Raw genomic sequence first — 25455 nt, 5'->3', positions numbered from 1 at the left:
AAACCGGCTTTTGTTCAATAAAAAAAAACATAAGCCATTTTTTTGGGGGTTTTAAGCATGTTTTTTTTTCTCACAATAATCATGTTTTGGGGAGGTTTTGCTGATATTTAAGCAAACGAAAAAACGCGCGAGTGAGAGCTTGCGAATCGAACACCTTTCTCGGAACCATCTGATCTGCTACGATCCAGCAGCTTTCGCCTTCGACGTGCGATAATTCTGATAAAGTCTGCTACCGATCAGAGTGTGTGGAGGGGGGGGGGGGGGGGAGAGTTGCGAGAAACGAAAAACAACACCCCCCCCCCCAACCAGAGGGCCATTTGTTCCGTCAACCCCCCGACCCTCCTCCGCACTCACGCTCCCCGGGGGCTACATTTGGCTCATCCGATCGTTACCAAGCCGCGAGGTTTCGATCGATCATCCTCACCCTCAGTTGCAAAGTTCGCCTCGTTCGCTCCACTCGGTCGGTTCTCATCTGGTGAAACGTACCTCCGTGTCTCCGTGTGTGTGTGTCTGTGTGTCCGTCATAGTACTGACCGATGTTGAGTGCCCTCTGCCATCATCTGCCGAGCAGCCCAACGCAACGCGGTTTCACTTGTCGCCAACGTGCGGTCACTCACGGGAACGCACCCCAGCCTGGTGGCGGCATGTCGCAGGATCATTGATCAGTTCCACATTTCCCGTCCGAACCGCTAGACGCGCTACACGGTTTTGTGCTGGTGCTTAACGCAGTGTTAGTTGTCCGGGTCTGATCTACACCTTTCGCGCTATAGCGTGCAATACATTCGCCGCGTGCGCGCGCGTCTCCATTCCGATTGGGGCGTGTTTTATCGACCAAAACGAAAGTTCCGGCGCAACGAAACGGCAAGGATCAGACGCTTTTTTTTTTGGTCAAAGCATTCCACTCCGGTTCCGGTTTGCCACCGTTTGTCATCCACGCACGCACGCACGTCATTATCGGGGTCTCGATCGCGCCTCCCTTAGCTCGCTGATCGCCGCTGGTTGTGTTTTGTCATTTGCCACCCTTAACAGTGTTAATGTTGTTCGAGCTGCCACCTTTATCCGCAGTATCGTGCAAACCCATTACCGGCCATCGAAGGTGTCAAACGAGCGCTTTGTTCCTGTTGAGCGAACAACACGCGAACGCTCGTTTGTGACAAAAAGGTATGTTTTTAAATCGATTCGATATAATATCCTCGTTGCGAGGTTAACGGGAAATGGCACAACAAAATGGCGCCTGATGTTGATGGGGTAGATACAGGAAGCTTAAAAATAAAATCGAAACGTCATATCGGGTTTATCGGTTTCGAATGGTGTTAAAGTGCATCATAGTTGTGCTCGCCATACATCGCCATTTTTCACCACCCACCCCCACAGCTCGACGACGACGACGACGCCCAATGGTGGTTGGATCCCACGGGAGGGGCCACTCAACCTCGATCGAAAGATCTCCCACGCCCTTGGCCATGGCTGCCTTGGCGGAGGCGCATGGTACATTGTACACACGATCGCCGTGACGAATGCGTGATTGGCGATTGTTTCGAGCTCAGCCAGCTGCGGTATTCAACCTATTTCAACACGGAAACGATCGCGCTTCCGAATTTCGATACTTATTTAAATGTTTCCAACCCCATGCCGGGGATGATGATGGGCAGACTTATCAGCCGCAGGCGAGGGTTGAACGCGGCGTAAGATCATGCTGCTGATGGATAGAAACGGCGAGCGGTCTGTGGGAAGATTACGGTGCTGGCTACCCGGGACGGGGTGTTTGTGTATTTTGGGAACACGCGCGGTGCTGTTTCAGACATAAGGGTCGCGTTTGCTATCTGTTTGAACAGTGATGGGCTGTCGCTTTGCAACAATGCGCTTCGAGGTAGGCAGCTTTTTGAGTGATAAGGGCATGAGATGGCTTTGTGACGGTATCCTTCAGGATGGCTGTCCTGGGGTCTATTCGAATTGTTCGCTAGAAATAGGCAAATGAAGGAGAGAAAGATTGATATAATGCCGGGTATTGGTATTTCTTTACAGAAAGCACTGAAACTTCATAAAGGTATAGAACATCTCGGACGATCTTTAACCGACCAAAAGATCGCGTTTTAAAGCGGTCCGTATTGAAGCAGTAAATATCAGTAAAGTAAATTATATATATATATATATATATATATATATATATATATATATATATATATATATATATATATATATATATATATATATATATATATATATATATATATATATATATATATATATATATATATATATATATATATATATACACATAAATGTACATGTGCATATGGCACTTAGCAAATCATATATACATACACCCGTGCCTCTGGTTAGTAACTATGCGGCCGAAAACGAGTAAATAAACGCAGCATGGCGCACGGACATGCTCGGACCAACTCCCAGCAATTGTCCTTGCTTCCTTCGCTGATGACCGTCTTCTAATTCACCTCGATACCCGGGCGCAATCAGTTTCGATTGAAGAACGCTCCAAATAACCACGGCAAACATTTGCCGTACCACAAAAATTAAGATGTCCGGCAATTGCCGGGACGACGGAATACTGACCCAACCGGGCAGCATTTCGTCATGCCCTGCTTCCGCTTGTGGCCGGCCGGCTGCTCTGCGTTGGCTTGGCGCTGTTCCGACGCGTAAAACGCTAACGTGTAACACTAATCATGTCGAACCGTGCAATGCCGTGTGTTGACCGGGCCCTAGCCTAGCGCACCGATCGGATGATTTAATTAGCAAAACAAATTTTCTAATCAATGCTGCCCACAACCCGCCGGTTCCACCGCACAATTACCGTGTATCGCAAAACTGCGTATGCACTTGGGCCATACCTGAGGGCTCGTGCAGCATTCGCTTGAACGGAAACCTCTAAACCCCGGCGTTGAGCGAGAGTTACTCCAGACAACTCTGCTGAAGGTTCGCCGTCAAGGTTTGGTTTGGTTGTACTTTAGGCTCGGAATGGCTCGGCCTTTGTTTTTTAGCGTGAACTCGAACTCGCACTGAGATGATGAACATCGTAAAAAGTAACTGCGAGATTGCACGAGATTTGTTCTCGTTCACGTGCTAGGAAGCATCTGTAAGGCCGCTCAAACGCTCAAACACAACCCTGGCCGGTTGCTGTATTGACCTTTTTCTGGCTTTCTAGCGGTGGTACCCAAATTCTAGCGCCCTATCAAACATACCGTTCTGTTGTAGCGCAATCGCAACAAGATAAGAATTAGAAGAGTTTATTTTCGAAGCAATCGCACTGTCGTGAAGGTTTTTTTATTTAAGAAAGATGTGATTCCTCCAGAGTTTTGTAGGATATAAGCATTTGACGGTTAAACTAGTTAATCATTGTCTACTGCTCATGCAGAAGTAGACAATGATTAACTAATCATGTTAATCATGCTTAGTTAATCATTGTCTACTTCAGTTCGTTTGATGAGCGCTTATTTAAGGAAGATCAGTTTATACTTATATTATTTACGCTAAAAGATGAATCTTTGATTGAAGATGTTGAAGAACTTTAGAAGATTTTTTGAAATGGTATACTCATTCGTCAGTTGATAGTTCAATGAGTTATTTTTACTAGAATCCCTGCGTGACTATTATTCGTGCCACTGATAGTTTGTCTAAGCTGAAAATTACTTCCGCTTTTTGCAAAAAAAATAAACAACCGCGATCTGGTTAAGACTAGAAGAATAGCTACACCTTACATCTTAGCCTTAGCACCGTAGTGAACCGGATTGATTTACATTTGCATTTCGCAAGCGTATAATTCGCAAGCTAAGAGCGCAGAATAATGAGTTTACATTTTCGTACCACTTTCCAGCAAACTTTACCCGCCGCATGCGCCCGGCGACCGGTTATTTAGATGTTGCTGGTGTTGCAATCGTTTTTACCGCATCAAGCGTGTGCAAATGGAGGATCGCAAGGGAGCAAAAAAAAAGATAGAGACAGAAATGATCTAGCACGCTTAAGCATTCACCCAATGCATTCTGGCGACTCGTGCGGTGCAGCACGAGTGCAGCATGAGATTGACGTAAAAAGCATTTGTTTTTGCTTGCAGTACCAGACTCGACAGCTTTTGGAACGATCCACAGCAAAACGGCGCAAAATGTGCGCTGTGTCTTTTCCCGGTCTAAAAGAAGGCTGAACGTGTATGCTCTCATTGGTGTTATGTATCTATTTTTATGTTAGCATAAGCTCGTTTCACATTTAAACAATATTTTATTTTTGTCCGTTTTACCTGTTAATGCAATGTATTTTAGACCAGCATTAATTGCTTCAAAAACTAGAGATCATTACTAAAGCTATGTAAAATATATTAGTATATTCTGACATATCTGGTAGTAAAAAACTGTTATGTTTAAAATTTTACATCTTTCGATTGTCAGGCTATATATTGTAATTAAATTGATCATAAAATTCATTGCAAATTGTAGATTATTAAAATCTTAGACTTCATTCTGGAAAATCCTTCTAATTTATAACCAGTTACCTAAATCTCAATAGCCTCAGCTCAAAAACTATCTCCAATCGTTTATCGTACTAACTATCAATTAACGCTTTCCTAAATCATCGATACACCCCTATCAATTTTATCTCACTCTTTCACTAAATTTCACCATATTTTTCGCTTTGTAAATTTATCTCTATTTTTTTTTCACAAATTGAACAACAACTGTATTCTTGAAGAGTTTAAAAAGAAATCTCACCAGTCAAATTAGTTCTCACTGTGTAACGAATGTTTAGTGTTTTACAGCGATTTTATAGGTGTTTCCTTTGGTTAGAGTATGATAGAAAATGGGAACAGGTGCTTTGGGGCTGGTCTCTTAAGAAGATGAACATTTAAAGCATATGAAATAGTTTGCGATGTTTGCGTTTTAAGAAAATGATAGAGCAGTTCAACACCGTTGAAAGCTCTTCATCCCTTAGTCAACAAACGCCAAATTCTCACAAGGTACAGGGCATCTTAAAACATCTCGAAACAGATCTTTTCTCACCCAGCGGGAGGTTGCGCGTAATGAAGTGCACGCAGTTGGCTAATTACCGCGCAAAAATCCCAAAGAGCTTTCAGCTTCCCGTTCGAGCAAAAAACCGATCTATTTCAATTTCAAACCCTTGCGCCAATTTCGCCCTCGCGCTAGCTTGCGCAATGTGCGGCGTTGGGACAGCGCCAGACTGTGAATGGAAGTAACGCTCAATTACTTCAATCATCCTGCAAGCGTTCGGCTAAACCGATTAGCACCAGGCCGGACAGGGAATTTCATTAATCTATGTTACACCGGCTCGCGGTGATAGCCAGCTATCATTAGCCAACCATTAGCAGCGACACATTCTGGTGCGGGTGAAATACGAGGCAGAATAAATTGCCGCAAGCTCCGGGCCTCCGGTGAGGCCACCGACTATTTTGAAGTACACCTGCTTACACTACATTATCCACGGATGACGGAATAGCTGATCGCTGCGGTGCATTGTGATGAAGCTGAAAATGATTTATTATTAATATCGCACAATTTCGGAGCGTACGCTCGCAAGAGCGAAGCATTACTCGGTCGGTGAATATGTATTATGGTTTGAAAACAAGCGCACTTTGCGAGGGGATAATGGGTTTGAATTGATAATCCGTTTCGTATCGATTGAAGGTATGATTGAAGGTGGTTGATACTCTGGGCGCCGAGGATCAGGGAATTAAATCTCGCAAAAGAACATCTTAATTCGAGCCAATTACGCGTACAATCCTTTTTGAGTTAATAGATTCACTTTTGTTTTTAATTCCAGCTTTAGCTAAGCAACAGTTACACCCAGTGCCAGTGGTTAGATCCATAGTGTCTAATTCTTATTTCCTCGCTAGTATCGAAATCAGCTAGCAACACTTCTCGCCTGCATAGGATGGTAGAAGGTGACACCGATCAGAACCACTCAAAATGTACGTATTACTAGAGGCGCTTTAGCACCGTTTTCTGTTTAATTGAACTCCATGTTTTTTTTTTCGTTGCACCATCCCCCACAGATACCGATGTAAAGGACGAGCGAGTAGCGAACGGTGACAGCAAGGATCATCCGTTGGCGGAAACCATCCCGGTTTCGCTCACAGACAAATCGTTGGTCGTTCAACAGCACCAGCAGCAGCCGACGCTGTACGGCCCACTAACCGGTGCCGAGGATCGTGCCATCGTCAGTAAGCAGCTCGAGGCAAAGGGTGGCCCCGTTGCCGACCCCGAGAGGGGTGCCTACTCGATCCGGGCTGACTTCGAGCAGGCGATCGAGCTGACTGGTTATGGCAGATTCCACTACATCCTGCTAGCAATATGCGGTCTGGTGAGCACAAGCGAGGAGATGGACGTCATCTCGATGTCGTTCATTCTGCCCTCCGCTCAGTGCGATCTCGATCTGAACACCCAAAGCAAGGGCTGGCTGAACTCGATCATCTTCATTGGCATGATGTTTGGGGCGTACATTTGGGGCAGCGTGGCGGACTCGCTCGGCCGGAAGAAGGTGCTGATCGTGATCTCGATCATGAACGCGTTCTGCATCGTCGCGTCCTCGTTCTCCCAGACGTACGAGGTGTTTATGGTGTTTCGCTTCCTCAACGGTGTGGCGTAAGTTGGGAACAATTTTTGGGGGTTAATAGCCGGTGCTGGAGGAGCGCAATTTTTATGTTTTGTGCAATTTTGCGTGTTGCGTGCAGGTTAGGCGGTAGTGGTCCCGTCATTTGGCCGTACTTTGCGGAGTTCCAACCCAAGTCGAAGCGAGGCTCCATGCTCAGCTTTATGGCGGCGTTCTGGACCATCGGTAACCTGCTGGTGGCTGGGCTGGCTTGGTTGATCATCCCCACTGGTAAGTGGCTGCGGAAGAACTTCACCTTTGCTAGCACACGCCGATGACTTACACTCGTCCTTTGAACCATAGGAATCGGTATCACAACACCAGCCTTCACGTACAACTCGTGGCGCATTTTCCTGCTCGTCTGCTCCATCCCATCGTTCATCGTGGCCGCACTGTTGCTGTACCTGCCCGAGTCGCCCAAGTTCTTGCTCTCGCAGGGCAAGATCGACGAAGCGTTGGCCATTTTCCGTGGCATCTACGTCACCAACACCGGCCGCACGAAGGACCAGTACCCCGTCAAGGAACTACTAATCGACGAGAAGCTTCGCGAGGAACTGGAAGCCGTCACGAAACCGATCAAGAACAAGTACAAGCGCATGCTGTACGACATCCTGGACAACAGCAAGCAGGTGTTTATGTCACCGATCCTCAAGTTCACCACCATCTCGATCACGATCAACTTCACGTTTCACATTGGGTACTACGGGCTGATGATGTGGTTCCCGGAGCTGTTCAATCGGTTCGACGAGTTTACACGCGCGCATCCGGGCGTTGAGGATGCCTCGGTTTGTCAGGTGACGGATTACGTCGTGGGTATGGGCTCGCACTCCCAAGCAGGCGTCTGTTCGGCCACAATCCCGAGCACGGTGTTCATGGAATCGTTGATCACGGTTGCGGCCGCACTGCCCGCTAACATTGTGGCCGTGCTGGGGATGGATCGGTTGGGGCGCAAGTTTTTCCTCGTCTTCAGCACGATGGCGGCCGGAGCGTGCTCTGCGTCGATGTACTTCGTCACCAACCAGCACCAGAATCTGGCCGTGTCGGCCGTTTTCAGTGGTGTCATCTCGATGGGCAACGCCTCGCTGGATTGTCTGATTACGGAGGTGTTTCCAACGAATTTACGGTAAGTGTGTTGCAAAACTTGAAAACCACCGAAATGGCGCATCTCATATCGAGCTTTTGTTGACCTTTACAGTGCAACTGGAGTGGCGATCTCAATGGTGGCTGCTCGGCTGGGAGGTATCATCGGCAACGTGGTCATTGCCACGCTGCTCGATCTCTACTGTCCCGCACCGACGTTTATTGTGGCCGTCCTGCTGGCAGGAGGAGGTCTTATGTGCTTGTTTTTACCGAACACCACCCGGACGGCGTTGTCCTAGTGCGGGGCAAAACCATCCGCAGAATCGCATACACCACCGACAAAGCACGCACAGAAGCGCTACACTGGTGAAGATCGCAACGAGCCACCGGAAGCTCGTGGGAGCTTTCTATGTGTTATGTAAACTTTGCTATACGATTTCTAGATAACGTTTATTCATGCTAGCGAGTGTTGCCGTCTCCGGATGCAGGAGCAGACATTTAAGTTAAGAAAATCCATAAACAAAAAATGCAAACACACGCACAAAAAAAAACCAATCCATTACAGGCGTAATGGGGTTCGCGCGTACACGAAATAATTCCTAGTAGCATAAACGATGGCTTTGAGGCGGATCAAAACGATACAAAACCAATACAGCCGGGCTTCTCGGCCTCCGTACATTCCTAAAAACCAATCGTATCGTGAATGGGGCCATTTATTTTGCAACCCAGAGCAATGACGCAAATGAAACGCGTGCGTACGCGTTGCAGCACTCGTCGAAAGAATTTAGCTGAAAGACCAGTGGGAGGTGTTTAACTTAATCTTAAATAAAGTGGTAAGCCTGTTGCTTTTAGGCATATCGATAAATTAATAAAAGTGGTAGCATAAAATAAAACAACATATAATAGGGTATTTTTGTTTGCTTGATTTTGACGCATGCTTGGGGTTTGTTGTTTCATAACGACTTGTGAAATTGTTTTACTTGTTTTTTAAATAATCTGAAAATGCATCAAGCGTTTCCGTGTTAGATAAATCACATAAAATAAAAATTACTTGTGTCGTTATCGTGAGAGACCAGGCGCCTCCATTATGCATTTTATTCAATATTATTGTATGCATATTACAATCACCTCACGATATTTCATGTACCAATAATCTTTTTTTTAAATGATACTCACTTTTCCTCTAAGCTATTGATTTGAAATTCAATATGAAAAATATGTTTTGGAAAAGTCGGAAAACTAGCATATTTTATTAGTTTTCTGCTCGTAACTAAATGGTTAAGATTTAAGCCATGTGGTGGGTGCAATTTTAATGAAATTTGTTGATTGCATTATTTGATCATTTAATTATAAGCATTCATTAGTTACTTCCATGTTTCTTAATTATTGATTGGTTAACAAAAGGCAAGCAGACCAGGTCCCATTGTGGAAGTTGAAAGTTGCAGCATGTTTTGTAGAGTATGATCATCGTATCAGATACATGCCAAATTGGTTTTAATTTGTAGTTTTGAGTTATATTTTTAGATTGTCTAGTCAGGCCCTTTTTTGGGAATGATTTTTTTCACACTTTTCCTTATGTTTAGAGCACTAAGTCTCAAATTTCCGGCAATCGTACCAGTTTAACATAAAACCTATTTGTTGTAGTTATTGCAGTTAGTATAAAGTTACAACGCTGAAAATTCTGAGGATCATTATTGTAATCCACCAAAATAGTCCAGTAAAAATTTATTAGAGTTACTATCGCTCTCATTAAAATGAAGAAAACCAGATGATTTCAAAACAATTTTTTCATTGAACCAACTTTTTCATTGAAATATTTCATCATAGCATAAACGATCTCTTTGAAACTGGCAAAATGTTGACAAATGAAACATTTCATGCGGCTCTGTCAAATGGGCTGCTCCTGAAAACTGTTTAACCGACCTGGTTCTTGAACAAGGCTAGATTTGGCGAAAATTGGTGGACGTGGCTGGTCGTGTCCGAGAGAGCCTGGCAAATTGTTTTCGCATTATTTATTTCCGCGATCGGACGCTGTTTATAGCGTGGAGAGCAAGTTATTCGGAAATAGCACAGTGATTAGTTCCACATTTTACACGCCCCGCATGCTTAGGTGGAATCAGCATCGCCAGAGTGTCTTCCCCTGGGCAAGGGCTATGTGTTTGTCTTCGGATGGCATATTCGACTCGAATCGGTGCATATGACCCGTCGTCTGGCAAGTGCGTATATCCATCCCCGCGTGTTGGTGAATTTCGTAGCATTCGTGCAGCGGTTTGACTCGTAATCAATAATATCAGCTCGCCCAGCCAACGTAGCACACAAAACCCACACACTCAGTTCCTGCTTTTACGCTTACCGTTGTCGATGTGTTTGTGAATGGTAACAAAAACAAAGCCCTCCGTGTGCGCTCGAAGACAATCAAGAAGACGTCCTTCGCGCAGTGGTTGCCACTGTCGTTACCCCCGTGGTCATCAGCGGGCTATTCCGTGATATTCGGTCGCGCCGAATGGAGACAGAGAGATAGAGCTCGACGTCATCAACGTGTCCCGCATTCCGTACTCGACCGGGAGCGCTCTAGATCTCTCGCGTGACAAAAACAAAAAACCTCCATCGCCACCCGCAGCCAGGCAAGTGCAGTTTCCAGCGGGCCACAACAGGGCATCGTTGGGCAAATCGGAAGGGCAAACGGCAAGCGCGAAAGAAATGTCCGAAACGACGATGCAAGGCATAGGGAAGCCTTCCGGTGCTACGACTCCAACCGCGATCAGCACCAGTGGCGCCTCGGCGGGTGGAATCGTTTGTGTCAATCCAGCAACGGTGGCCTCCGGCGCTGCGGCTGCCAGCGCCAGCAACCCGAATGGGTCCAACGTGGCGGCCGCTTCACAGGCGGAACCGGATATGAAGGGGTGGCTGCTGAAATGGACCAACTACCTGAAGGGATACCAGAAGCGTTGGTTCGTGCTGTCGAAAGGCGTGCTGTCCTATTACAGGTAGGGGATTGCATCATAAACGTGCTGTTTCCAATTTCCATAATCCGTCAATATTTCCATACCAAAGAAAGCCCAAATTTGATCTTCGGTTCCTCACCTGTTTCTTTTTCTCGTTCCCCAGCTTTCTAGCTCTATTTTTTTGCTCCTTTTTGCCACCTCTTTTCTTCATTTCAACCCCTCATGAACCTTTTGCCTAGGTTTGATGCTGTTTTAGTGGTTTTAATGTTTTGCAAAACTTGTTTTCCTTTATTGTCAAAAACAGATGATTTAACATAGTCAAGCCCCCCGAAATGGCCGGATGATGCTGGCTTAAATTGCGTTTTCGATTCCATGTTCGGAATTTATCTAACAAGAAACTAAACGCCCCCCTTTCTTATTCCATCTATGAGTGTTAATCGAATGATTATGTTTAAATTCAAACGCGATTTGATTATTTCTAGTTGGTTTCTTTGAATATCCATCCCGCAATATTGACTTCCCACCCTTCTATTTCCTTCCAAATGGTTTTCACTCTCTGTCTCTCTCCCCACTTTACACAGTTGAAGCGGTTTCGATAACGTTTTATTGTATACTTTAGCATCAATCATTCGCACCAACTTAATGCATATAAGTATTCACCGCCCACCGCCTAATTATTGCTTTGAGCTATCATCTTGATTTCGCCACGAAATAAAATCGCCATCGAGCTGTTTTATAGCGCACCTGTTTAATGTTAAAGCAGTTGAATTTTGCAACACATTCCCTAAAATGACAGCTGTAGGCAGTAGTAGCGTGCATGTCATGGCATACTGGGGACTATTTTCGGCGGACTCAAGTTCAAATTTTTGCATCAAACCCCTTTTGAAGCTGTGATGCAACACGGCGGTGTACCTTTGAGTGTTTGAGAGTCTTACCGACGCGGCCTGGTGTTTGTGTACGCGCCAGATTTCGCCTACTGCTCTTGCTATGGTAAAACGTACCGACGAAGGGCTTTTTGGCGCCGCGGTGGGGACTGTGATTAGACATCGGTGTATGGGGATTGTTTATCTATTGCAAGCACACTAAGTCTTGCGGCGAAACAGGGGCAGCAAAGGCTGGAAGAAAACTGCCTGATCGCTCAAGCCAATTGTGACATCGGACGTTTTGAAATCCCATTTCCCGAGCCACGTAAATAACGTCTATTTTTGACCTGCAACGGTTAAACGCTACCGTCATTCTTAACAACGTCCATGAACACAAACAACACTGCATCAGCGAAAGGATGTTGTTCGTTTTGATAAGCGTTCCCAAGTACCTGCACATGGACTCACTGCATTTCGTCGTACAAAAAGGAAAACAAAATCATTTTGTTACGTCATGAAGAAACGTGTCCAGCTTGCATAATAAGACGGGTTCGCTGGCTTCGAAAAGTACACTAAATTGCTTGCACGGCAAGAAATGACACTGGCAATCAAATGTACTGGTTGGAAAAAAAGAAAAAAAGATTCACAAATGGTTTAAGGATATGAAAAGAGTGCTGCAACGAAATCAGTCTTATCGGTCACAGGAAAATCCATCGTCTTACGGTGAAGAGATATAGTTACGAAACAGAGAAGTACCGGTTACTGAACATAAATAGTCCTATCCGTTCCGGGAAACGTTATCAATATTTCAAATCTCGTAATGTTGAGTTGGACTTTGAGATCCCTGCCATTGAAATGATTGTTCGCTTGAAGATCAGGAACGAACGAAAGCGTAGGTGTCGTTAATAGTCTTTTAATTAGGCCAGCTTAGAGCGCTCGAGTTCTTTAGAAATATATATATATAAAAATTCCTACTTAACATATCAACAAAAAGGAAAATAATAGCACATATAAATTATTTATTTAGTATCCAGATTTTTAATGCTATCTATAATTGGATTCGAAGATTTGGGAGATCCCAAACAAAAAATATGAAAAAATTCACCGATTTAATATTAATTTATTTGTGATTCTTTTCTTTTTTGTCTAATCAACATTTTTGGTTTGTTTGAATAATTTTATCTGAGTGTTTTCTAAATCACATCAGAATGGAAACATTTGTAGATATATTCCCCACATTTCCGGCACCGTATTTATGTTTCAACATTATTTTTTACAACCTATAAAATACTCTAATATACTCTAATGCTGTACTCAAATATAAAATACCCTCCCCAACCATGTGAATATCTCATAAATAACGTAAAATTAATTCATTTTTTTTTTACTTAAGGTAGATACTCGATACCTTACGCGCTCGATAAATTTTTTGTATATGCATAACAGGGCATTACCATTTTGCGATAAATTTAGCATGTTTTGTACATTTTACCCAAGTAAGCCCATGATGAAAAGTGGTTGTATCATTGTGTCGTTCCCTGTTACTATTTTAAATAGAACTCAAAAAGCCCTATTCATCAGTACATGTAATTGTATTTCAAGATTGCTTTTGCTTGGTAATAAATAATTTTACTTGCTTCTCTTTTGCAAACACACATTTCATAACTCATCTTTAATCACATTATTTTTATGTAATTAATTTTCAATTTTCTTACCCAGCATGATGCATTCTTACTAAGCTCCTATTTATTGTATGATTTAATTTAATTTTGTTAATGTTTGTTCAGTATGTTATTTTTATTGCTCTGTTTTTGGTTTGTGATATAAAAAAAATGGTAAAATAAATTACATACATGACTAGTTGTATTATTCACGTCGTACAGTTGCGATAAAACTCCGATGCAATCGGCAAATGCGGCAGATAGCTTCTGTTTCGTTCATGATTCAATTTCAAAACAAATATCAATCTGAAAGACCCTACCACATCTGATCTGACTCTGGGGTTTGCTATTAAACAGGGCTGAACACGGAGCCGGAGCGTATGCTGGGGGCAGGAGTGCCGCGGGCAAATTATCTATAAGACGCCGTAGGAAAGGCCCCCGACCCGAGTGAGTAGAGCCCCAATGGAAACAATCGCGTGGAATGCAAATCTCCACAAATACCTTCCTATATCCGATTTCGGAAAACGTGTCTTAATAGGCTTAAAATCATTTCCGTTAATACAAGCATTTGATTCATTGATTTTTTCCTTCTTTTTCTTTTTTTATTGATTGTCGTTAGTTTTTGTTGTTCTATTCATGATATCTTTTTTTCCTATGTGCTCTATCTCTACGCTGTTTATCGTTTAGTATCTTGATATAGCTGTAATTTTGTTTTGCAAACATTGTCCAACTCGTAGATGAAAGTTTCAAATATGCGTTTCTATCATACCTCTTCGAAACGGTACGTTATTTGGCTTTTATTTTTTTGAAAAGCATGTCCTTTCGAAAGTTGCATTAATGTTGAAAATAAATGATCAACTGTTCAATGCTAAACTTAACTGATTCTGCAAAGAATTATCACATTTTTTTCTGCTCTATGTGATATTTTTCGTTCATGTATTTAAACCCTTTTGTTTAATCACTAGATTCGGCTAACAATTACAAATAGGTTTGCATTCAGCAACACTTTACTTCACACTCGTTCTTGTAACTTTTTGCATTTACGTGCATTGGAATTATTAGTTGATCATACAATTTTTATCCTTGTTTATTGATTCAAAATATGACTGCTGCTGGCTCGTTTTGAAGCCTGATCATTTTCAGTTTGAAGGTTTTTCTTTCTCCACATTATTGCCTTACTACAAGCGTGTACTAGGTTTTTGTTTATAATCCTGTTATTACATCATATTTGTTGCTTAACTAAATATTCACATGTTGGTATAACACAATTCTATGTAGTCTTTACAAATGATGCTGCATGATTTCATATTACAACAAATAATAGTGCTTATTAGTAATTCATAGAATCATTACTAACGCTTAAAATAAAATTAATAAGTTTAGTCGTACAATGCATTGCTGCATTTTATGCAAAATGATGTACTGTATCAGTAGTATTGTTAATAACAAATCTACAAATTTGTAGCAAACTAATTTCACCCAACGATACGATCGACAGGGTTTGATTTCGTATGAATTTTTTAAAATAAATTGTTCCATAAATGCGTATGGAGCATATGCATGTGGTTTTATTAAAAAATGTTTTTTTTTTGCATTTCTGTTTTTGGGACGCATGATTTTACGGTTTGTTCAGGTAGATGGAGACGCATATTATGGAATGAAATATACATAATTACTCTTTTGTTTTTTTGATCAAATTTTGTTTGTTTTAAATTTTACTCTTTTTTATGTTCTCTTTTTATTATTTTCTTATTTCAGTATCATTCTTCTATATCTTATTTCAATTAAAAAAAATCTTTTATTCGATTATAGTTAGAACAACAACAAAAATCCTTCAATTTAAGTTGTTTGATTTTCGGAATAATTTTTGTCAAGCTTATCAGTCATTTTTTTTTGTCATTTTGATGGTTTGTTACCTTATTTGCTTATATAGATGCATTTTCCATATCCGATGTTCAAATCGGTAACCTGAACTCCCTTCTCCCCCACATTCATAGATATTAGTTTACTGCCATTGCCACTGACTCCCAACCCCATAATATTTCCCCGCAGGAGCAAAGGAACCATGATGCAATGCTTAAGAGCCCCACGTTCTCCAACTAGATTGGTACTCTCTTCCCTGCCAGACTCGAATAGCAATAGCAATGTGCCGATGAAGAAGCATAGCAAAAAGCTGAAAAAGTAATTAAACTAAACACTGTCGCTCGTGTGTAGCGTGTATTAGTCGGTAGTAGCGGTAGTAGTAGCTGCGATTAAGTGCAATTGACCCTTTCGGTAATGGTCAGCAGTGTGTTTGAACAAATATCCTCCAAATTTGTGTGTCTGGTGACGGTGGAAAGGCTCTCATGTTTAATCTCAAGTACCCCTATGATTGTAATAAAGTTCTGAATCGGCTTCTCTAACATTGCTTGATATACATATATTTATATAAAAAAAAGCAACCATCTAATCCTGTCACACATCCGGTCTCGGGATTATGAGTGTTAACATGTACGGACATTAATCCCCATTGGCAGGTTGTTAAAATATCAAACAGTGTCATGTGTAGAGTATATCATCAACAGTATGCAAACTTGCAATTGCAGTTCAAGATTACATCGAAACGTTGTCCATTCAATCTCATGGTGATGGGGCTCTGTTTGTTTGTATATTACGGTTCCTTCATTTATCCTAACATCCTCCTTCCACTAAACATGCCATTGTTGTTAGATATCAATTGATCCACACGACGATATCCTTTCGCTCCAGTTCGCTTTTCTGTTTCATGCTTGTTTTAGTTTGTTTTTGTTTTTCTTTTTCCGTTCATTACGATCTTGTTGAACTTCAGTACCCATTCAGATTCCTCGTTCAACATTCGATAACACACAGAAGCAATGGATTGCTTCTACACCACGTGTCCTTTGCCCGGGAGTGGCTTAGTCTGCAAAGCGAATCAGGAACAAAGTGGGTAGAAAAAATCCTTTTCTTCGGTGCCAATGAAACAGCTGTGTGCTATCGAAACATTGGATGACATGAGTCGCATCGGATGTCAGCTTTTCTTCCTCTTCTTACTTTCATCTCTCACCCACACCCGCCCATTCGGTTTACTTACCTTTTTCCTATGCTTGCCCTACTCTATGCGTGGTTGCGAATACGCTCCGAAATTGTGTGTCTTGATTTTTTCGTTCGATTCTATCTTTGCGCTCTTTCAACAGAAACCAGGCCGAAATGGCGCACACATGCCGCGGCACGATCTCGCTGCATGGTGCCCTCATCCACACGGTCGATTCCTGCACCTTCGTCATATCGAACGGCGGCACGCAGACATTCCACATCAAGGCCGCCAACGAGGTCGAGCGGCAATCCTGGGTGACGGCGCTGGAACTGGCAAAAGCAAAAGCGATGTAAGCGATGAACCCTCAGAATCTTTCCTTTCCTCGCAGCGGATATTAATGTGCTTTTCTCCATTTTCTCTCCCCCCCCCACTCCCCCGCCTGTTCCTGCAGCCGCGCGATGGAAAGCGACGAGGAGGAAGAGGACAATACTGCCAACACGATACCGAGCGAGGAACTGAACTTGGTCGTGCGGGAGCTGACGGTTAGGTTAGAAAATTTGAAAACATGCTATGACCTTATCACCAAGCACGGGGCGGCCCTGCAGCGGGCCCTCTCCGAGCTGGAAACGGGAGACGATTTAGTCAACAAGACGAAAATTGTCAGCGAACGTGCGACTCTCTTCAGAATTTCGTCCAACGCCATGATGAACGTAAGTATTCGCTGAGCGAACCGGAAGCGTGTTTGGAAAATGGTGGTCTTTTTTGGGTGAAAGAGTTGGGAAAAACCCCTCCTTAACATGTATGAAACTACGCGTATTGATTTGAGCGCAATTTGAGTTAGATTTTTATTTATTTAACGCCGCTTTAAGGCAGTTTTCTTTTCTTTTGTTGCGTGCTTTATGCATAGAAGAACGAGCATGAGTCATCAGTGTCGTTTATCTGCATTACTGGGCAGTGCGATAACTTGCACTCAGCAGAAAAACATGCGTGCGTTATCAAACTAACATACACAAAAATTCTGAAAACAAAGAAAAAAAATCATTTAAACAGAGTTTCAATGGCTTATTTTATTGAAATTTTATATGTAATACTGAAGCTAATATGAATTCATTATTTTTCCAGGCCTGCTCAGACTACTTGCAAACGTCACAAACGCAAGGCCACAAATGGTCGAAAATGCTGCAACACGAGCGTGAACAAAAACTGCATCTCGAGGAAATGGTCGAACAGCTAGCGAGACAACACTCGCACCTGGAACAGGCAGCCACTCGCCACAGACCGAGTGAGTATAGTGCAACGAACAACTTTAAATCATTAATAGACGTATGAGCAAAAGCGTTTTGCAAATACGACACCCCCATTCATTAGCACACGTGTTGCAACATCGCTTATCTGCTATTTGTCGATTGTTGTATACTGGCCAAACAATAAGGAAGTTAGTGTAGCCTGTGAAGGCATTGCAGGCTGGCTGCTGAAAAACAGGAAAATTGAAAAGGCAACTGTGGTGGGATTTTTGTTATGTCAAATGACCCTTCCCGTCAGTGTTTGTTGACCTTCTCCATTTTTGGATGGCAAATTGAATTATCATCAATTAACTGTGATATATACGCTTTGCCATGCGAGGGATGTTTTGATTCGCCGTAAATATGGTTCTCGGACGGGGTATACATACGAAGAATGAAGACTAGGCAGAATATTTTCGGCAAGGCGCGTGAGAATATTTTGCAATAGTTTACTCGAGCGGGAGCTAAACGAGTGAATTTCATGAGAGCTCCCAACGTATGCAATTTCTTTCTTGCTACTGTCATTGGCATTGAATAAAGCCTTTGCTTTGTATTACGGCGAAGGCCACCGGCAAAATAGAAGGGGAGCCAAAAAACGTAGTTAAATAGTATGACCCACACTACCGCGTTTTGTTAGAACTAGAACACACGCTTCCTTTGATTCGCTTGGTAGCTGGGTTAGCGACAGAGCGCCGCCACCGATGCTTTGCATTTAACGCGGTACAAACACGGCACAGGAGAGTTGCACGCGTACGCTGATCCGAGTACATATGCACTTGCCTTGGCCAAGGTTTAATCATTGTTCAACCCTTGGTGATTATGATGCGTCATTCGCTGGATAATGAGTTGTGATTAGCCGATCGTGCACCGCACTATCATCACACGAATTTTCTGTTTCATAAAGGCAGCACAATTGGTAATTAATCACGTAACGTCCGGTCAAAAGTTTGCTGCTGAATTGAAGTAGGAAAACGATCAACCTACCCATGAGAAGAACAATCTTACATTTTTTTATTGTGAGGAGTGACGTTAGTTGAGGTATAAAAGCATTATTAAATATTGGTAGATGAAAATTAAAATTTCACCGAATTGTCGTTTGAAACCCGGGCTGCTTTTGCTTCCCTTGAGTGCATAAAGAGAATGCAGATGTGAGATTATATCTTGCACAGGCGATTTTCATAATACTGCCTGGTGGTATTATTCATGTTGTTTTTTTTACCGCACCGTTATTTTATCCTTTTCTAATTCCATACATTGATTCAGGATGTAAAAATTTAAAATTTTCTTTTGACCGCTATTTTAGTGCCATATTTGCAGCATAATTATACAGGTTTGCCATATTACAGCATAATACAGCTGCTCGATTGTCGGTTATAAGAGCCAACTGATCAGGTTGTATCCTTGCTGCACATATTCGTACGCCCATCACTGTACTGTGCGAGTGTGGTGGTATTGCAGCAGAAACCGCTCGTATGCTGGTCAATTCGCAACCATTCGTTACTTATTAGCCCATTCCGCTGGTTGCCTTGCGTTGTGACGGCAAGAATAACGTGTGGTGTTTGATAAGAGGGGCGGCCGCGCCCGCGTGTGTTCCACAGTTCCTTTATCCTCGCCCTATTACCCTATTGTGCCTTACATCCCGGTGTTTGCATGCCTTCACTCCCCGGCATCGTATCTGCGTTTTGCGTGCCTCCGTGTGTTCAATAAGGGATCTGTTGCTTCCCGGTGCTTGATTGAGTAAAAAATTATCGCGCCGATTTAGCCGAGAGAGCACCGCCTAGTTTTCCTTTACACAGCTGCAACCTGTACAATCGCGTGAACGGAAATAAAGGGGGGATCTCGGAGTGAACGGAAAATTGTGTTAGTGTGTGTGTGTGTGCGAGCGCGAAAAAGGCCAGTGAACGGTCGTCAGAAGCGGGAAGTGTCATTGGTACCGTGAAACGCCGCGAGGTCTGGGCTTTGGTTCGGGTTAGTAGCTGTGTTGTCAAAAATAAAATTGCAGTATCGCATCATCGCGCGATTCATGACGTAGCTTCTGGTGAGATAATGGTCCACTCATTCGGGTAGTGGCTTTTTTTGTTTCGGTACGTTTCTATTGCTCACCATCATCTTGCACCTGTTTGCATCCGTCATTCCGGGCGTGTTATCAGTTGCTTCGTAAAATAAATCAGCTGATTGTGACATGATGGAATGGAGAGTGCATTGATCCGCTTCAACCCGTGGTCAAAACCCGTACGATGTGAAGTGCTCTTAAAAACAATTGAAGGTGTTACATTACATTTCTGTAACCCACCCTCAGCGTGTGGTGTTGATATGTGGCACTTTTTTTTCTCTCTCGCGTACACCTACAGTGTGCTGGAAGTATATGGGATGCAACCTACGTTGTCCGTAGACCAACCAGATGGTAACCTTGTACAGTGAGTTTTACTGTCGTGCTCGGTAACGTGGTATCGAACAGTGTGTCCCTGAATGGCGGATGTGTATGAAATACCATTCGCACGGTCGTTTATAACACCGAGTTCACGGTTGACGCAAGTCTGCAGCGTTTATCTGCGAACTGCTGACGGATGTTATTTTTTTGTTCTTCTCGTTTTTCGAAGCAGATGCCACTGTGTTTGCCTTTTGCGTTGAGCTGGCAAAATTTGAAAATAAAGAATGAGGAAATGAAGAAGCAACGAGAACGCACTGGTGGCGAAATAGAGGCTTTGTATAATATTTTACGACAATCTTCTAATGCGCTAGAATTTTTAAAAATTTGAATCTGTTATTATTGGGTTTTCAGTTGCCTATCTAATAGAGAAGATTGCGTTACTACAGTAAAAGGAATAGTTTTCGACAGTATTAGCTACGGATGCGCATGAAAGTGAAAGTCGTATTATAATCGTATTATGTTCTCATAGGATTAGGATTAGTATGCGTTTGTTTGATTGTAGTTAAAGAGCTTTTTTGAACAGCTGATTGGTTATTCAGAAAATCTATTTGTTATCATTTTTGCCTTTTGTACGATGTCCTTGTACAAAGGAATATTGGGTTTAATAAGAAACCACAACCAAACCTCCATTCTGATTAATAAGCATTATTTCCAGTTCGGAAAGATATTATTGGTAGAAGCATTCCATGCTAACGCAATGAGATGTTATTTAGTCCCAGTCGTGTGTCCTGTGCTCCCTTAGTTAAACCTCAAAGTTATCTGAGAGCTATTTGAAGGGATGGAGTTTATTGATACACAACAAAAGAAATACATTTTCATATTGATCAGTAGATGCAAGAGTTATCGCGATTCCTATACTACAGTCTGTAAGCATCACCGCATTGAATTTGACCCACAAAATTTAAAGATTAAATTAGCATCCTTAATCTTCAAAAAGATTTTCATAGAATAATGAACTGAAGCTCACAAAGAATTACGAATTAACTGATAGCATAATATGATATTCATTTTACAGATGCTGCCACATCTGCGTCGGATGACGAAGATAATGAATTTTACGATGCACAAGAGGAAGGAGGTGGTTCCGTTGCACTACAAGAAGACAGCTCGTTCATTCTAAACATACCGGTTACTACTCATCATAACCATCGGCGCAACTCAAACGACGCAACTGGAAGCTCATCGGAAGGGGAAGAAGGCAACAGTGAAACGCAGCAAGTAAGCAGTCTAACGTTTAATTGCATTATAGAAATTCCGATGATTTCCAACAAGTTTGCTAATCTTTTCATTGTTTCATCTTATTGCAGGTATTAGTAGTCGCCGAAAATCTTGACAGTATGGATGTAACGGACAGGATATCTGTAAATAGTAGCCAAGCACTGACACCAACGCTTTCAAACCAGTCCAAAGTGGTCCGTAAACGGCGGACACGGGTCCCCGACAAGCCCAACTATCCCCTCAATCTATGGTCGATCATAAAGAATTGTATCGGAAAGGATCTTTCAAAGATTCCTATGCCGGTGAACTTTAACGAGCCATTATCCATGCTGCAACGGTAAGGATCAGTGGCAACGAATGTACCACGTGATACGTGCATCTTGCAGAAGCAAATTCTATTTATTGATGTGTTTTTTTCTTTTCGTTAAATTTGATACAGGTTGACGGAAGATTTCGAGTATTCGGAAATTCTGGACAAAGCAGCACAAGCTAAGGATACTTGCGAGCAACTCGCCTACGTTACAGCATTTACCGTATCCAGCTACTCAACCACAAGCAACCGTACAGGAAAACCGTTCAATCCTCTGCTAGGCGAAACATACGAATGTGATCGCACCGATGATCTCGGCTGGAGGTGTATAAATGAACAGGTAACAATTTTTGGGATCATTTTTTACATTATCGTTTAGTACCGTATTTAATCTTCTCTACACGATAGACTCGGTCGTATTTGAAATGTATCGCTTTTGATTGATACTAGTTGATTTCGAATGTATTTATTGTTTAATTATGGTTTAGTAGCGCATTTAATTTTTTCTACACGATATGCTTTGTCATATTCGATATGTATCGTATTTGATTCGTACTAGCTGATGTCAACCTAGTCGATATTGTTCAGATTGTTATATAATGTTTTATAACCGCTTTTCGTCATAAACCTGTGCTTAGAAAAGCCCAAACCGCTCGTGTTCGAGCGCCATTATCTGTCAATCACTAATTCAGGTATTTTTGGCGTACGCATGAACGCTATCACTATTTGCTCCATTTCGGGGCTAACACGCCTCGTCTGGCCATGTGGTTTTTGGTCTGTGTCCTGTATCCTTTTCGTGTTTGCTTTATTGATAATTTATCTGTTGTTTTTTGTCGGCTATATAATCCTTTCGTATGCTTATGCTATGTAGGAAAGCCTTGAACCAACGGGTTTCTATGTCATCAGATTGTTCCAGAATATGCATTGACTTGTCGATTGACAGCATGTGCCAGAATATAGATCTCGGATGGTTTTCTCTAGCGCGAGGTTTAAGAATAAACAAGCTAGTGCATCCTGGCGCAGATCCTCAAAAATAAAGCCGTTTAATTTTTGCATAGATTTCATAGAATCGTATGCCACGTGATGATTTCTGGAAGTGTTTTCCAGCCATCATCACGTGGCATACGATTCTATGAAATCTATGCAAAACTTAAACGGCTATATTTTGCCCTTACTATATTGTATCCTACCTCTTTTCTTGTATATGAGATGGATGAACTCTTTATCCGATGCATAGCTTTTTGGATGTCATCACTGCTAGTTGATTGAAGCATGTAATCATCTGCCAATGAAGGCTCTAGCTGTTTGTTGACTTCGGAGATTAATATGGCATTGGAGTACTGAGTCCATCACAGGATTGGAGAGGATTGCCCCAATCCTGTGATAGACTCAGTACTTCAATGCCTTATTAATCCCTGAACATAAGAGGGAGTTCATGTTGAACGGATCTATCATTGTTTCGTCATGTAAATTAGTGCGTGGATGGACCATTCTGTGACGATTTGCTAAGCTAAGCAAGTAGTGATTGAAATCGATATTTACTCCTGTATATTTTGCGACGTTTGACAGACTCGACTGTCTTCGGCGGTTTTACATCACGTGGTCAATCTGGTGGCTCAGTCCGAGGACACCCAATTAGTTTTGTGGATGCCCCGACGCGTTAACTAGAACCAATGTTCTGGAAATACCACGACATGTTAAGAGCACTATTCCCTGGCCATTTTATTTCCCAGATGTTGTGAAGAGATAAAAATAACTTTAAAATCTGATGCAAAAAATATAAATATAATTAAAAAAAAACAATAAAATATGTTAGCATCCTAGAATATTGAATCACATAAATGCCATTTCACCAGGTTTCCCATCACCCACCTATGGCCGCCCAGTATTGCGAAGGTCGGGGTTGGCGTTGCTGGCAAGAATTTTCGATGACGTCGAAGTTCCGTGGAAAGTACATTCAGATCGTTCCGCTCGGTTACACGCACGTCGAATTTCCTGCCACCGGTAACAAATACACGTGGCGCAAGGTAACGACAACAGTGCATAACATCATCGTAGGGAAGCTCTGGGTGGACAACCACGGTGATATGGAAATTTTCGGCGAGCGCAACGCGAAGGGTGTAAAGTGTCACTTAAAGTATCTTCCATACTCATATTTCACGCGCGACACCCAACGGCGAGTGAAGGGTGTCGTAATGGACAACTCCAACCAAGTGAAATGGGTAATAAATGGAACATGGGATAGCAAGATCGAAATAGCGCCCGTCACATCGACGAGTGGTTCAACGGAAAATCCAGTGTACAAAACGGGCAATTACAAGACAGCCTGGACGCGGCGTTTGCCACCTACAGACAGTGATAAGTACTACAATTTCACTCTGCTTGCCTGCCAACTGAACGAGCTGGAGTCGAGTTTGGCGCCAACTGATTCACGTTTACGGCCCGATCAACGGTTAATGGAAGATGGCAAATGGAACGAGAGTAACCAAGAAAAGCTCCGGTATGGATAAGTCGAGCGAATTGTTGCCTAAAAGATTGTATCAGGCACTAATGTGACAATTCTACCCCTACAGATTAGAAGAAGGTCAACGGGCTCGTCGTCGACAGCGGGAAGCAGAAGCGGAAACAGCTGCCGCCGAAGGACGTCCCTATCCACCGTACGAACCGATATGGTTTGGTAAGGAGAAAGAAGAGGGCACCGAAAACCTGGTGCACGTGTACAAGGGAACCTACTGGGACTCTAAAGCGAAACAGGACTGGTCCAAATGTCCAACCATTTTCTAGGCGGCTCGATTATGAAACATGTGTTAAAACGTTAACGTTTTTTAGCCCACACGGCTGTGGCACCGAGCTTTGCTTCTCTAGTAGGGTTCGCTGGTAGGAACAGGTGTATTCCTCTAGTTTCCTATTCTATTAGCATATGTGCGTTTCCTAATGACCTAAAGTCGATTTAAGATAGTAAAAAAAAGAAGAATTTTGTGGCAAACCAACTATAAGGTAGGAAGTTAAATCAACAAATACAGGATTGCAAACACTTTCGAATAATTATTCGCGTTCCAGTATTCGTACGTTTCACCGTCCGAGGTAACGTGTACATAGAAGCCCCATCCTTTACTATTGTATCAGCTACATTGCGCTTAACGTGAGCATTTTGTATACCGTAACTATGGAACAGACTAGAAAATTGCAAATCAAGGTAAAGGCGATGCCGCGCAGTGTATTGCAGGATTCAACGTTATAGCAAAAGTTATTATGGGAGTGCAACGTCAGCTCTGTAACTATAAAGATTCTCATAAGCAACCAAACAAATAGTCCTGTACAGAACGACGAATCAGTAATATTGAGTTAATAATATTAGTCTAAATATAAGCAGCTACTGCTGTTTCATCAGGACAGATGGACACTAAGAAAGTTGTTATGTTTCCTATGTTTGTGTTAATGTTGTTTTTTTTTTAATTTTACCCTTAATTTACAGCAGGCACTCGTTTCTTTCGATTCGTAATTGGTTTTTTATTTTCATTAGGTTAATACGTTTAACGAAAACTATTGTGGTTACTAAAAAGCTATCAACAATAATGGTGAATATATCGGAAAAAATGAAATTGTTCTAAAATTATTCAGTCTTTATGTAATATTTTGTTTTCATTTAGTCATAGTAAGAACAATCTATCTACTGGTACTGTTGTGTTTGTGATAATGCATTTTTCCACTGTTTATGGACAATTGTATTATATTCCGTTCCGAACTCTGAAGTTTGAGTTGTGTTCTTTAAAAAAATACTTAACTAGCAATGAAAACTCAAGTTATACGTGATATTTCTTCATCTTCTAGACCAAGGGTCTTCAAACTGACTGGCGTTGGCCGACAAAAATGTATAAGTAATGAAAAATATCTAGTTATATTAAACGTGTATAGTTGTTTCGTCTAATGAAACCTATATACAAAACAAAGCCAGTTCCTGTGCATGTGTCTAAGCCACTCAGAAAATCATTGCTAAAAAAAACACGCTTTAATTGCA

At 42.3% G+C, this 25455-nt stretch overlaps 2 protein-coding genes across 2 annotated transcripts; both read left to right on the top strand.

The window, feature by feature from the left end:
- The first annotated feature begins 5798 nt into the window (after positions 1-5798).
- On the top strand, positions 5799-8580 carry LOC128722103 (synaptic vesicle glycoprotein 2C). The gene is made up of 5 exons (XM_053815933.1): positions 5799-5932; positions 6017-6605; positions 6695-6843; positions 6916-7735; positions 7808-8580. The coding sequence occupies exons 1-5, from the start codon at positions 5896-5898 to the stop codon at positions 7989-7991; spliced, it is 1779 nt and encodes a 592-aa protein (XP_053671908.1). The 5' UTR covers positions 5799-5895; the 3' UTR covers positions 7992-8580.
- Positions 8581-10392: 1812 nt separating this feature from the next.
- Positions 10393-24910, top strand: LOC128721326 (oxysterol-binding protein 1). The gene is made up of 11 exons (XM_053815069.1): positions 10393-10679; positions 13519-13608; positions 15214-15342; positions 16356-16544; positions 16647-16905; positions 17318-17477; positions 20925-21127; positions 21217-21464; positions 21567-21777; positions 23294-23937; positions 24011-24910. Exons 1-11 carry the CDS (start codon positions 10393-10395, stop codon positions 24219-24221), a joined length of 2631 nt encoding a protein of 876 aa, XP_053671044.1. The 3' UTR covers positions 24222-24910.
- Positions 24911-25455: the final 545 nt, after the last annotated feature.

This window comes from Anopheles nili, chromosome 2 (genome assembly GCF_943737925.1).
Source record: "Anopheles nili chromosome 2, idAnoNiliSN_F5_01, whole genome shotgun sequence".
Classification (NCBI taxonomy): Eukaryota; Metazoa; Arthropoda; class Insecta; order Diptera; family Culicidae; genus Anopheles; species Anopheles nili.
The sequence above is the reverse complement of the archived record's forward strand: the minus strand, read 5'-3'. Positions and strand labels throughout refer to the sequence as shown.